A 15,246-nucleotide genomic window follows, 5' to 3' on the forward strand; every position below is an offset into this window, starting at 1 on the left:
CTTCCCGGGTTCGAACCCCTGTGCCCTGCATTGGCAGGTGGATTCTTAACCACTGCACCACCAGGGAAGTCCCAAAGTCTATCTGTTTTAAATCATAAATTTATGCAATCTATTCAGTTGATCAGAGGCCTTTCTCACTTAACTCCTGTTTTTCAGGTGTATTCAGAATTCTTGAGGCTGGATAAGTGACTTCGTAAAAAGTGTGCCAATAGTGCATTTAGCATTTTATATATTCTTTTGTTGTTAACTATCTTTATGTGCACATGTCATAACTTTCCAATTAGATTACTTTCCAATTAGATTATTTCCTGATTAGATTATTAATTTCCCAGGACAAGTGATATTTTATAGCCATTCATTCATTTGCTAAGTAGTTTTCAAAATGACTACTATGTGGAAAGACCTGTGACAGAAAAGAGATAAAGACTTAGCATTTACACATTATTGAGGAGTGAGACAAAATAACCAATACACGGTAGAAGGTGAACATAAAAATCCAGAGAATTCACATGAGGAGAAGAGAATGTTTTCTCTTTGGGGGAACTGGAGAAGGCTTTATAGAGACAGCATTTGTGTTGGACCTTGGTAGCAGGAAGAACTTTAGTGGGTAGCATTTTAGGGTTTGGGAAATCTGCAAGAATGGGTAGGAAGGGAGAGAGAGATATGCATGAATTTGTGGAATTACAGTCACGCTGTTGTCTTGAGAGCACCCAGTACATAGTACCCACTTTCCCCAACTGACTTTGGCCCAAATGATAAGACCAAGGAGTGGCAGATGGAGCCCCCAATATTACCCTTTTTACTGATTAAGGTTAAGCTAGAGTCTAGGCAAGAGTTCGGTAAGCCTGCTAACCGAACCCTAGGTTAAGGCTGACCCACTTTGTGACAGGTAATGGGAGCCGGGTTATACAGTCATTCAGTTCCTGAGAAGTTTTCCAACTCATCTTTTAAACTCGAATACTTAAGACTGTCAGATAAAAACAAACAGTAGATGGCGTTTAAAGGTGAATTTATTATCTTAAAAAAGGGTTTATTTTGCACTACCTCTCTTTCCCACAAAAGCACCACATGGTAAGGTAGACATAATACACTAAAGTGTACTAAAATCACTTTTCATGAAAATCCATTGAGGATCTGTATATCTCATGGGGGCTATTCAGTAATATCATAACTACAATTGGAAAACCCTGGCCTGTTATAACTTTGAAGGGTCTACACTTTAAAGATGAAAGAGACATGTTTTTATAAAACTCTACATTTCTGCACCTGAGCACTGATTCGGGTGGACAGACAATGGGCTTTACCCTTAGGAAGCTGGCTGCCCTCAGGAGACAGGTAAGAGGCTGGCGAGGGGGAGGGTCAGACGCCTTACACGGCCAAGAGTGAGCAGTAAGCCTGGTGGCCGGATGGGGCTGCATGAAGATCACCTACATTGAACATATAATGTCCTCAAGAAATATAATATATATGGGAGAGAGAATGGGGACTAGGGAGGATGGGGAAGAGGTGGTGAGGGAAGAGTGAGGGCTTTGGAGGCTAAAGTTCCGTAACTATGGCTAGCTCCGCGTGGGTATGTTTCCCCACCCCACTGCCCACACTACTTCATTATACACCACCTCTACTGGGCAGCGCTGCCATGTAAGCTGCTTTGGGTCCCAGCCAGACTCCAGACTCTCCACATGGATCCCTAACCCTATTCACCCACACAAGACAGCTAAGTAAGAAGAGTGTAAATATTCACATGAATAGTTGGCAACTGTTCAGTGTCTACTGGGCACCAGCCACTTTTCATAATCCTCACCGCTATCCTGCAAAGGCTGGCTTTATCTTCCTCTCTGCTTTTCAGACAGGGAAACAAAGACTTAGAAGCAGACCTGGTTGAATCAGGATTGGAACCTGGGGCTGCCTGCCTTCAGGGGTGTGCTCTTCTAGTAACTTCTAGGATACTGGGGTTGGGGGGGCAGCGACCACGCTGTTAAAGGGAGGAGGAGGGGTAGGGTCAGCTTTGGGGGCCTATGGGGGTCTAGGTGTGCATGGTTATATGTGGGGTCACTTCCTGAGCTGCATGTGAGTTTAAGGGTGACTGTGTATGTGGGTTGAGGTGTGGGTATATATGGACATTTGTGGGCTGGTTCTTGGAACATGTGTAGTTGAGAGTGTGTGTGTCGGGGGGGCGGTTAGTCCCTGGGCTGCTGGGCAAATGTGTTTTGGGGCTCCAGTGGGGGCAGACAGGCTTGAATTTTGTGCATGATTGTGAGTCTGTGTGTGCATGAGTGTGTAAGCTTGAGCGTGCAAGTATGTTGGGGTGCTGGGGGGGTTAATCCCTGACCATGTGTTTGTGATGTGTGGATGTGTGTGTGTGTGTGGTCAGCCCCTAGGGTCTGTGTGGGTACGAGTGTGCCTGCGTGTGTGTGCGTGTGAGTCGGTATGTGTGTTTGAGTGTGTGTGTGTGTGTCCGGGGCGCGTTGAGCCTGAGGGTTGTGGGGAGACGCCGTTGGGCCCCGCCCTGCGCTGCAGGTGGGCCGGGCCCTCGGCTGGGCCGGCCGCGCTCGCTGCTCTTGGCTCGCGGCCGCGCCGGGCTCGCAGGGCTGGGCTCGGGCTGCGGGGCGGCGCCGGGACAGGAAGCGGAAAGCAGCAGTGCAGCGGCGGCGGCGGCGGCGGCGGGGCTCTGCCTCTACAGGAGCCCAGTGCAGGCCGCAGAGTCGGGGCCGCTGCGAGCCGAGACCGCGGGCCGCGGAGCCCGCACGGCCGGCGCGGAGGTGAGTCCCGCCGCAGGCCGGGCGCGGCGGGGCGGCGGGCGCGGGGTGCAGACCTCCCGCGGGGAGACGCCCCCACCCGGACCCGCGACCCCGCGAGCCCCTGAGTCCTCCTCCCGCAGCCCCACCCCGGACTCAGACCCCGGTTCACTGCCCTCCTCCCGCCTCTGGCCAGGAGCCTCCTTCCCTCCCGCGGTCCATAGCCCGAGCCGTGCTTCCCGGGACCCCACTCCTCTCCCATCCCCGCGAGGTGCGCCCCTCCCTCCCCGGGGCCGCGCTCCCCGCGCACCCCACTTCCTCGGTCCGGGCATTTCCTCCCCACGCCTCGGACGCTCGCTTCTCCCCTGGCTGCACTTTGGGGTGCGCGCCCCGGCCGGCAGGGAGTGGCCGAGGGTTCCTGTAGGCACCCGCGCTGAGACACTGGCCCTGCGGGGCTGGGGCCGGACCGCCCTGCGCACCCCGGGAGCCGGGCGCGCTCCGTGGTTCCCACCCCGCCGCGGGGCTCGACACGGGAACAGCCCGCGCCCGGGGGCCCGCCCGACCCTGGGCCAGAAACCGGCACAGAGCTGGCCTGTGTTCCCACCTCGCTTACAGAAGGGAGCTGGCCCTGGAGGCGGGCGGGGGGCGAGTCCGGTTGCGCATCGGAGAGCGCAACAGGCAGGTAGGAGTTTACTTTCAAAAACGCCGGGGTGGAGCAGGAGGCGTCCGGCTAGTCTCTGCCCGAGGCGTCCCGGTTGGAGGCAATCTCACCGCCTTGGGGCAGTCTTCGCCACGGGCAGGACCTCATTTCCTCCTGCAGGCTTTAAACTGCCCCAAGCAAACGTGTCCGGGGAAGTGTGAAGCTTTATAAAAATTTAAACGCGTCGGTGGCGGAGGCAGGAGTGGGGCGGAGCCGCGGCCTGGCGGCCCGGAGATGAGCTAGTGAGACTTGGAGCCGAGAAACCTGTGGCAGTTTTCACAGCTTCAAACCAGGTATAAAGCCCACCCCAAGAAGGTGTTGTGAGCTCGTTTAGCCGCTTGTTAAGAGATGTTAGAGCTCTTTATTATGATGATTTTGTGGCTGGCACGTGCATTTTGTTAAACCCCTTTTGGGGGGCTGTGATTGGAAATGCATGTATTTTTAGACAAATATTCCAAAAGTTAGCAAGCTGTAAAGAATCTGGCATTTTCACTGATGTGTTTATAAATTTTACAGGGTTGCTGGAAAAATATTATAACTTGTGTCACCAATCAACAATGCTAATTAGCATTCTCCTTCCAGTGGGTGGGTTTGATTACACAGCTCCTAGTCTCTTTAAGTGAGATGGCAGAAACTGTCTGAATCCAGGGAGATGTAATTAGTCATTTTATGTAACCACTAATTAGAGTTTTTAGAGTTGAATTAAATCAATGTGATATAGTTGGGGCTTTGATTTGTGGGAGAAAACTGTTTATTCTCCAGTTCAAAGAAATAACACTCTTCACCTATCCATAAGCATTTAGCATTCCCAGACTTTGGTGTCTCTCAATATAATTAGTGAAACAGGTAGGGTGAAATATTCACTGTTACAGTGTTGGCAGTGTGACTTGGTTGCAACTTAATTTGTAAGTAAAATGGGAGAATTCTGAGAATGGCATATTTGTAAGGACTGCTTGCCAGGCAACACATTTTCATTGCCTTGTGTACTTGAGCAAAGGGATGAAACCGTAAGGGAAGGTTTCCTGACCGTGAAGCAATGCCAGGTCACCCTGGTCCACTGGAGAATAAACAAATGTTGAGTGAGGAAGGTATTCTCCCCTCCAGCCCCCAACACACACAAACACACACCCTGTTTGTTATCCCAGACGTCAGCAGCATTTGGGTTGAGTGGGCACTTATCACATTGTATTTTAATAGGCAGGCTCTACCTTTAGGGTGTGAGCTCCTTGGAGTTAGAACTATTTCAGATTCATTTCTTTTCTTTTGGACTCCCCACAATGCTTGGGACACTGAATCTGTGAGTAGGAGTTGAAATTGCAGAATTCTTTGTGGGTTATGTGTGGTTTGGGACAATTTGTGATTGTTGCCTCCCCTCCTCTCTGTAAATAAACAAGTCTGGTAATTGCTACATTGTTATATAGTTTCCATAGTCAAGGGTACAGGTTCTGGCATTAGACTCTCAGAGTTCAAGGCCCGGCTCCAGCACTTAACAGGTATGCCACCTTGGTTTTCTTAACTGTAACATGAAATTCACATTTTTTCTCCCATATAAGGCGTATTCTGAGGATTAAGTGAGAAAATTTATGCAAATGACTTAAAACAGTTCCTAATACATGTGAAGCACTCGATTAACTGTGAGCCATTAGATGATTATGGCCCTTCTCTCTCTATAAAGTGAACTAGCTGTGGCTAGGGGACTAGCTGTGTATGGGCATCGTGCTGTGCCATTTTCCAGAAGGTGGACAAGACAGGATTAGGTGGACGTGGGGCTGGACCATGTTTCTAGTAGTGGCTTTGGCCTCACCTGAAGCCTGATGAAAAGGTGCATGTATGTTCAGATGAGGTCTGTTATTGGTGTCCTTCTGAATGCCACTTATTGGACAGCAGTCATTGGACCCGGCATCATGGAATTTACAGGGGAGGTAGTACTTATGAAATTTACGTTTCCGAAGCTTAAAAATCTGGCAGGGGACGAGGGGGCGTCACTTGAAAACAAATATGCATCGTAAGAACTCCAGACACATTAACCATTCACAGCTTTTGGAAATCTATACCCAGCTGTTAAGGGTGTTTCAGAGGTAATTGATGACTGGAGCCAAGAGGAGATATTCTGGGAAGGTGAGTTAAAATCATTGGCAAGACAGGTAAAATGAGGTTGACATTTTCTTTTCTTGTGAATAGTGGCCCGGAATCACTCATTTATAAGAGCACTGTTGTAATGAAAGAATCACTGGGTTTGTTGCAAATGCCACAATCCTTCTGATCCCCACATCAGTGGCCTGGATGATGTGTTATGGTTTATAGACCACAAGTTCAGCAAAATACTTCTTCCCATCCTCCCTTACAACCCTGAGGTCCTCCAGATAAACCCAATAAAACACACAGAGCTTTCTCCGATACTCACTTCTAACCTGGGGATGGTAAAAGAAGGCCTGCAAGGAAAAGAATGGAAATCAATAAATTAGTTAACTATAGCTAATGGGATTCATTAAAGGTAGACTCACATAGACCAAAAAAAGTACATAAGTTTAATGAAAAGGATACATAAGTCATGTGCCTCACAAAGGTATTCTTTCCAATGGAAGGAATTTAACTTTACTAAATAGTAATAATGCTTACCAGTTGTGAGTGCTTACCGTGTGCTAGGCATTAGTCTGAATGATTATGAATGATCTCATTTAACCCACCTTGAGCCTATAAGGTAAGCAAAATATAATTCTGTTGTTGTAATTAGGGAAACAGGCACAGAAAGGTTAAGTAATTAATCTGAGGTCACACAGCTGATAAGTAGCAGAGCCAGGATTTGAACAGTGACAATCTAACTTCAAAACCTGTGCTCATTGCTTGTCCCCTGTAGAAGAAAAGTTGACTAAACAAAATTATCTAAATTATCCTTTTCCCCTTGAGTGCCACATAATTAAAAATGGGTACCTTGAGAAAAATGTTAGCTTGAAAACAATAAAAATAATAAATGGTATAAACCCTTTAGAATTATATATATGATAAAAATCAAATATTCAAAGTGATGTGCACAGTATATGTAAACACAGTTGTTTCCCTTGGAAATACATCCACTGCAGAAGGAGTAGAATGGCTCTTTAAATTCAGCGTGTGTCTCTGTACCCCTTGCAAGGTAACTTTCTACCCTCCAACCCAAGTTCACTTAATAGCTCTAGGCAGAGCTGTTAACATTTTTATAATTTCCTTTCTGAGAAGGTTAGCTTATGTTTACCACTGTCATTACCATAACATATTATTTCCCTCATATGATTTTCTGAACACTGTGTTTTCCTTTCAAGTAGGAGTCAGGTATATTTTATGTGAGTGAATGTGACTAGGGGCAGATTCTCTTCGAGGCCTCTGATCCCCACTTTGCTTTTAATAAAGGGGGGGTGAAGGAGGGTCTCTGACATTTTTGCTGGGGAATTCCAGATTTAAGATGCTGCCACTAAGTCAAAAGTGCTCTTGCACCTGTCTCAACACTGCCCTCTGACCTTCATGAGATGTGATTTGACAAGCTCTAGCCCTATCCTGGTGTTTGCTTGCAGCCCGGAAGGGATAAATGACAGGAGGACAGGGGGAGGCAGAGACTGATGCCAGTTCTTACTGTGTCTGGCATATAACCTTTGCCGCTGAGTAAGACTTGTGCAAGCAGCAGAGCAGCTCCACTCTTGGTGGTTCGGATATCACTGTGGAATGTAATCTCTGCATCTTTTTCTTCGGTTGTAAAACTGAGGATTTAAAATAGACGACCTCTAAGGTTTCTTCCACAAGTGAACCTATGGGCTCCACGTCCCGAGATCTGCCACCTAAACCCTTCCTTCATTCAGCACACATTTACAGAGAGCCTGTTGTGCTCCAGGAGCTGGAGAGAGGGTAATGAAAGAGGCCCCTGCCCTTGTGGAGCTTACTGTCTCTACAGGAGCCAGTCCCTGTGTAATTGGAAATTGGGATATCAAGAAGTACAGGAAGCTGGGAAAGGGCCAGGTGAGGCCGGAGGGCCAGAAAGGCCCTTGAAAGAAGCTGTATTTCAGCTGAGAGGGATGAGTAGGAATTGGGCAAAAGGAGGTGGGTGAAGAGTGAGTAGAGCAGATATACTGAGGCTGCAGAGAGCCGGGTGCCTTAGAGAACCTCGGGTAGAGAAGGAAAGCCCAGCTGGAGAGGTGGGCAGGGCCTGGCAGACCAAGTGAAGGATTTTGAGTTTTATTTGCAGTGCAGCGGAACACCGTGGAAGGGTTTTAAGCAGGGAAGTGACACCCACATCGTGATTTGAAAGATCACTCTGGCAGCTGCCCAGCCAGAGCCAGGCACAGTCTGGGTCATGTCAGGGGTCAGTGTGATAGACAGATAGTTCCAGATTCCAGGATCCACATTGACACCTTTATATGACCCTATCCTATTCAAGCCAGTGCAGCAGCCTATCAGTTTATTACCCAGAGAACCTGATTCCTTTTCTTTACTTTATTATCTTCCTGATAAGGCCTCCCTCTGACCTTATCTGAGTTCTGCTAATTTCTTGTGCATACAAGGGAACTATCTTGTAAATGTACTGCTGCAATGATAAGCTTCAGGATGTGTTTTTCTGTTAACTCTGTCGAAACTCTTTCATTGGCTTTTGAGATGAGTTCGCTCTGGATTTTGTCCCTCTGCCTCTGGTTGCTGCTTCTTAATCCTCACTGAGATCTTGGACAAGAATTGATAGCTCTGATAGAGACAGTGTGACTCAGAAGGGGCCCAAACCCTCTAGAGACTGGATTCTGTGAGGAAACCTGCAGGCTTTGTAATAGTTTAGCCCTGTGTCCGTGGAGCCTGGAGGAAGTGGGTGGCCTGAGAAATGGGAGAGTGAGGGGTGGATCCCAGGGGACAGAGGGCACTTAGTGACAGTAGAATGTGTGGGCTGAAGCGGGGAGAGAGTTGTGAAAATGGTGCTGGGTTGGCTGTATAGGGTCAGTAGGATGTTTGTATGGCGCCAGTGGAGGGAATTGAAAAGAACAGTCTGGGGCACCAGAGAGCATTGCAGGGGTGATGATAATCCCAAGCGGAGCAAGAGGCATCTGAGTAGGAAATGTGCATTGGGGATTTATCCTTTCAGTAAGTATTTGTTGGGTACCTCTTATGTTCAGTGTATCCTGGGGTAGGTAAACAGTAGCTCCTGTCTCCATGGAGCTTATCCTAGAGTAAATCCATGGACGGAGGAGAATAATGGGTGAGTTTTGAGTCTTAAAAGGTAACTTGATGGGGGAGAGGGAAAGGACTGTTGGAGGAGGAGTAGCATAAACACCATCAAATCGGAGGAGGACAGGCAGCAGAGAGCTCCGCGAGGGCAGCCGTGTGCTGTGTGCCATTGTCATCGCTGTAACCTAGCTTCACCTAGCAGGTCTCTCATAGCCCCACTAAATGTGGAGGCGGATGAATGAATACATGGGTTAAGAAGGTCTGAGGGAAGGAGGACAAGGATGGGACCTTTGGATTTGGCTCCTGGCAATCTCTGGCCAACTTAACGCTGTTTCAATGGAGTGTCAAAGATGGAGGATTGGGGCCTCCCTGGTGGCGCAGTGGTTGAGAGTCCACCTGCTAATGCAGGGGACACGGGTTCGTGCCCCGGTCCGGGAGGATCCCACATGCCGCGGAGCGGCTGGGCCCGTGAGCCATGGCCGCTGAGCCTGCGCGTCTGGAGCCTGTGCTCCGCAACGGGAGAGGCCAGAACAGTGAGAGGCCCGCATACCACAAAAAAAAAAAAAAAAAAAAAAATGGAGGATTGGGGTGACAAGAGGGAGGGAATGGCAGCATATGCAAACCACCCCTTTGATAAGTATAGTTAGGAATTGTGAGAGAGAAACCAGACAAGGGCAGCTGGTAGAGTGGAGGTAAAGCTTTCCCCCAAACAGCACTTGGGAGCCCGTGATTTCCTTTGAGGGACATGCCTGGAGTTGCCTTAACGGATGGCCGGAGGTTTTAATGAAGACTAAGGATGACGTCCTCTTGCAGTAGGGGAATGAAATTTGCATTAGCCTGTGCCAGAGGCTTTATTTTGGGAGCTTCCTTTAATGCTTAACAGCAACCGTAGGAGGAGATCATATTAAATGGCCTCATTTTATGGGGGTGTCGGTGGGTGGGAGGGTGGGGGGATAAGCTCAGAGAGGTAAGTGTCTGCCCCACAGTGTCACGGCCGGGGAGCATGAATAGGATCAGCCCAGGTCTTCGGGGCCTGGGCCACCTGCCTCTGAGACACCCCAGCAGCATTTAGCCAGAAATAGCTAGAAGCTGGGATGGAAAAGAGAATCGAGAGTTAATGGGTTGGAGGGCAGAAAAAAGTATAGATGTTGTGGATGGTCAATTCTGGGTGTAGAAGACAGCAGTCAGGTTTCTGGGCCAGGCAGCCGGGTGTTGGAACCTGCAGGTCAGCAGAGAGCTGGGTGAAGGGCCTTTGGGGAAAGAGGCTCATTCAGGGCAGGTCTGGAGATCTTGGCTCACCTCCTGAGGCTGGCGTCTGCCAGGTATGGAGAAGAACACGCAGCATAGCCCAGAGCAGAAAGGAAGTGAGAGTCTAAGGTGCTGAAAGCTCATTGGAATTGCTAGTGAACATGCTGGGAGGAAGAGTAAGGAGAAAAAAAAAGATGAGCCGGCTCTTAAAGTCTTCTGGAAAAGTGGGGGAAGGTCCAAGAGCAAAACTAACATGTTTTTAAAACGCCCACAGTGGGGTTTTTTCCACATTTGATTCTTTACAGTCACCCCACGAAATAGGCTGCTTTATTTCCATTTTACAGATGACGAGACCTGAGGCTCCGAGGGGGACACAGCTAGTTAGCAAGCTCTGGACTGCACTGGGATGCAAGCCCAGCGCTGTCTGGCCGCAGGTGAGCCTCAGGTGGGGAGGTGAGCATGGGCACCCACTCTGCCTTGCTCCTTTCCATGCCTTTCTCTTACTGAGAGAGACAAGGAGAGCCTCTAGGTTGGGGACTGGTCACGGGAGTCTTGATAACCCCAAATGCCCCTTATCCAGCGTATCGGAGCTGGTGCTGGGAGTGGTCACAGTTGTAGCTTGTGTGTTTCTCGCATGAGCCTTTTTATTCACCTTTTACAGATGTGGGTTCAGAGATTTAATAATTTGACTGAGGTCGTATAGCTAACAGGTGAGTAAAGCCTGGGATTGGAACCCAGCTCCTAATACTATATCAGCTTATATCTCCAGATCAACCCTGTGAAGCCCATGGCTGGTGGGTTTACCCCCATTTGACAAATGAGGAAACCGAGGCTCAAGAAGGCAGGTGACTTATCCCAGGTTGTACTTGACAGTGAGCAGCCCTGGCTAGACCCCGGGTCTCCCCACTTCTCCCCTTGGGCTCATGCAGGAGAGCAGACATGAAATAATGAGTCAGGACATCAGGACAAGGGAGGCTAGCTAGCCCTAGGTGACAGACCCTAGGGAATGAATGACAAGGGCAAACACAACCTAGGTGGTACTGAGGCTCGGACTGTGTTGGCCAGTGGTGGTTTGTGGGTGATTCCCTCCAGGCTGGCAGGTCATTGCTCAGGAGCCTTGGCCTCCTCCCAGTGGGGGTAGAGGTATGGCATTTGCAGCTTCTTTGTTTTTTCTTCACACTGATCTCACTGGCTCTGTTTGCAGTGTCAGCTTCCAGGGGCGCTGGAAGGAGGAGCCCTGTCGGGTGGAGACCAGCTCTGGGGCAAGGGGTGCAGAACTCCTTTCACTCGAAGTAAAGGTTTAGCATGTGGGGCTCAGGAATGTACTTGGAAACATTTCCAATTTATTTTTATTGCATAGCAATATTTAATGAAAATGTGGGAAAAAACCCGGGAACCTGCAGCTAATAAATCACCTGCTTTCATGTTCTGATGTTCTGCCATCCTTGTCCTTACATAAGTGATTTTATGTGATTGTAACTGGAATGTAGATTTCAGCGTCTATCTGCAATGCTGTATGTAGCCTGCTTTTTAAATTTATCCCTATATCATACAAATTTCTGTTCTTCATAATTAGCATTTTAAAGAGCTCTATGATGTTTCTTTGGGTGAATGAATCATGTTTCCCTGAGCTAGTCCTCTGTTTGGGAGGCATTGAGAGTGTTTCTTGCTTTTCACTATTTTAGACAATGTGCTAATAATAGTTTTTCTTTTTAAAAAAAGAGATTAGTTCCCTGAGATAAATTCTCAGGAGTTTGGATTCCTGGATTGAAGAGATTGAGAACGGTTTTTTTTTTCCCCCAGTGGCTTTCGGAAACTCTGAGCAAATCCCTTAAAAGCTGCTTCCCTGGGTATTGTTTTGTAACCAGCACACTGGCAGTGGGAGCTGGGCACGGTGTCTAGGGCTGCCAGGAAGGCCGGGCTGTGTCTGGGAGATGGCCAAGGGCCAGGTCTCTCCCACCTCCGGTTTCCCGCTGCCGCGGTAGGGGGTGGGGGGAGGGTTGGGCTTGCCCGGCACCCACCTGTCCCCCTCCCAGACACCTGGGCAAGCTGGCTGCTGCCTGAGTGGAGCATTTAGCACTCAGGAGCCTCACTCTTGCTCACTTGTTCCATCATAGAGACCCCAGAGAGGAGGTTGCTACTGTCACTTATCTTCTGGCCCCTTGGGTTTGGCTTTGAAGGTTGATATCTTTTTTTCCCCCTGTTTTCCCAGAATTCGTTCCTGCCGAAGAGTAAGTCCTTGATTCCCAGGCCCTTTGAGGTCTGAGGAGGAGTCCAGTAGGTGAGATTCTCTACCTCTAAGGAGAAACAGCACCTGCTCCTTCAGCAAGAGCAAGCTCTCCATTGCTATGGATACCGAATCCACGTATTCTGGATATTCTTACTATTCTAGTCATTCGAAAAAATCTCACAGACAAGGGTATGTAAGCTACTGCTTGTTCCACTTTTCCTTTGGGGGAAACTTGCAGGTTGCTCAGGCTGCCTGGGCTCACTTTCAAACAGTCCCACTGCAGGGCAGTTGACGCTGGAGGTTCAGTCCACTGGTGCATGAGAAGCTGAGCTTTAAGAGCATTTAACAGGCATGGGGAGAAACTACACCGCCAATTTACGTTTTTAGCCACCATTACAGTTGATGACTTTAATTTCTCACAATTGATTTTAAAGTAAAGTTTCTCCCTTCAGTGGAAATGTTTTTCATTTCTAAGTACTTTTCATAAAGACAGTTCTCTCAAAGCTTTACTAAGAATGTAAGTGAAAGTTCAAAAAAAAAAAAAGTGTTAATTTGTTGCTTCTCACCCAAAGCTGCTGACTCATTGTGCCATTATGCATTTGCCTGAGGCTTATCCACTGAAGTGGCAGGATTGGCCTAGTGCCTTATTTATTTCTCTCTGACTCTCTTCCCAGTGAGCAGGCCTGGGTTTTGAAAACTCCGACCTCGGTGATGGGACCAAATTTCCTCTCCTCTGTGAGGAATGAACAGGTCTGCACTGGCATTCATAAGGCCTGCAGTATTACAGACCTGCAGAATGGTGAGGAAATGAATGAATGAAGAGGTGGTACTGTACTGGTGAAGAGTGCAGTTGATAAAATTGCAGCGCTGCTTCTTGCTTAGAGCCCTCATTTGTAAAATGGGTATAGCAGGGCTGTTGAGAGGATTAAATGAGATTATGCTTGTGAAGCATTTAACACAGCACATAGTAGGTCACTAACCAGTGGCTGTATTAATGCTACCAATGGCCTTGGCATTTCAGCACCACACTCAAAGGCCCACCTGTGGTCACAGCCCTGCCATGGCTGGGAATGGTGATTATAGTGGTGTTTCCCTGACTGAGCAGTTCCCCATACAAGCAGCTGAATGCAGAACAGGATTTTGTTTTGTAAAACAGCAGTAAGATATGGATATCTAATTGATTTATTCATTTGTGAGCATGTATGGATGTATACACACAGAGAGGGATCTGGAAGGATAGAGTCCGAGCTGCCCAGAGTGGTCATCCACAGGGAAGGGGTCCACACAGGATGGTGACTGATAGGAACTTTCATTTATGCTTTATCCTTCTGCACTTGTTCAGTCTTTTACAAGTGTATATTTTGTGATTAAAAGTAGAAATGGGGGCTTCCCTGGTGGCGCAGTGGTTGAGAGTCCGCCTGCCGATGCAGGGGACACGGGTTCGTGCCCCGATCCCGGAGGATCCCACATGCCGCGGAGCGGCTGGGCCCGCGAGCCATGGCCGCGGAGCCTGTGTGTCCGGAGCCTGTGCTCCGCGACGGGAGAGGCCACAGCAGTGAGAGGCCCGCGTACAGCAAAAAAAAAAAAAAAAAAAAAAAAGTAGAAATGGAATGAGTGTAAAAGAAGGACTTTCAAAGATTATTTAATGACATGAGAAAATACATATGATGCCATGTTACTAAAAAACAAGATTCAAAACTTTGTACATATAATGGTTATATATTCTTATGATACAGTGAATGGTAACAGATTGACCATGCCTGTCTCTAGGTGTGCAACTACTGGGATTATAGTTGTGTGTGTTTTTAACTTTCCTTATTTTCTAAATTTCATGTATTGCTCTTATAATCATAACAATCTGGGGAAAAGAGGTACATGAGCTTGTGCTGGAGCCCAGGCAAGGCTTTCTAGTCAACATGGGAAACAGCAAGGAGGGCTGCTGAGTGAGGCGTAAAGTAACATGCCAGAGCCCAGATCCTGAGAAAGTCAGGAACCCTCTGGTGAGAAACATTTAATCACAAATTTCAATCAGTGGGTAAACATATCAGATTTGTTCTAAAATACTAGAAACAGCTGTGTAAAAATGTCCCATCTTTGAACTTAACTGGAAAAAGCAATTCCCTTGTCAGTGTGCCAAGCTTCCCCATCCTACACTGTGATGAGTGGAGTGGGAATTTGGGGTTCTCTTGGTGCTTGGGGATGAGTAGAGAGGGACGCCTTGCAGTGTTCAGAGGAGGAACCACCTCTGGCCTCCTTTATCTAGACTCGTGTCCCAACTGTCATTGCTCTGCACTGCTGTTTCCTCAGGCCCCTTGAGGCCCCCAGAAATGGATACTGCAATGCTCTTGTGGTAACTTTAGGAGACTGTAACTTTCAATGAAAACAGCACGCAGAACTCCGAGGGCCTTCTTGGACCCCTGCGGAAAGTACTTGGCAAATGATAATACAAGCTGAGACCTTGAATAATTTAATCAAGGGTGTTGCTGAATGCCTGCTCAGAAGAGCTCGGGGTGAGAGATTCGAGATTTATAGGTGAACTTCCTGGCATCTTTAGAAAAGCAGCAACCTCTGAGTTGGATTCCCTGACAGGCAGCCCTGTAGGGCATAGTGACTGTGGGGCAGAGGTTGTAATCCATAGAGAGTAGGTGCCGGGAGTCCTTTGTCAGGGTGGTACTGGGGAGTAGTAGTAGCCTCCCACAGGCGTGCCCTGGACCCAGCAGAGGGTCTGTGTCACCCGGGAGTGTCCCTTTGAGGGCTGCTTTGCTCAGGGATTTGTTGGGAATTTGAACGGCAGAGTAGGAAAGGAGAGGGAGCTTGCTCTTTGGGAATCTTAGTAGAACTGTCAGAGGGGAATAATGAAGAGCAGCAAACTTGATATGCCTGATGACACCGAGATCATCTTTGGAGGACTGGCTGGGTCCTAAGCAGATGACAAGTGACTCTTTTCTAACAAAGAGGTTAGTGGTCTGGTTTTGTGATACCTGCCATCTCCAGAGGGTATCCAATTAACTTGCTGGGAAAACGGCACAGACTCCAGCCGACCTCGCCTAACCTTTGGGTTTGGGAGCACCAGTTCCCTGAGTTCAATACAGCGGCTGCCAGTACTGTTGATGACCAGTTTGAGAGTGCCTGTGTTAGGACCCTTGGTCATTATCCCC

The 15,246-nt window shown here is 48.3% G+C and overlaps 1 protein-coding gene across 2 annotated transcripts in view; it reads left to right on the top strand.

The window, feature by feature from the left end:
- Window positions 1–2,645: 2,645 nt before the first annotated feature.
- VANGL1 (VANGL planar cell polarity protein 1) overlaps window positions 2,646–15,246 on the top strand; it is a 50,323-nt gene continuing 37,722 nt past the window's right edge. The window contains exons 1-3 of one of the 2 annotated variants that reach the window (XM_060090317.1): window positions 2,646–2,759; window positions 10,203–10,292; window positions 12,071–12,277. In XM_060090317.1, the coding sequence (XP_059946300.1) occupies window positions 12,207–12,277 (71 nt within the window). In that variant the 5' untranslated portion in view covers window positions 2,646–2,759; window positions 10,203–10,292; window positions 12,071–12,206. The remainder of the gene's footprint in view (window positions 2,760–10,202; window positions 10,293–12,070; window positions 12,278–15,246) is intronic. The other variant, XM_060090316.1, reaches the window with a different exon arrangement.

Source organism: Mesoplodon densirostris, chromosome 2 (assembly GCF_025265405.1).
Source record: "Mesoplodon densirostris isolate mMesDen1 chromosome 2, mMesDen1 primary haplotype, whole genome shotgun sequence".
In the NCBI taxonomy this organism is placed as follows: Eukaryota; Metazoa; Chordata; class Mammalia; order Artiodactyla; family Ziphiidae; genus Mesoplodon; species Mesoplodon densirostris.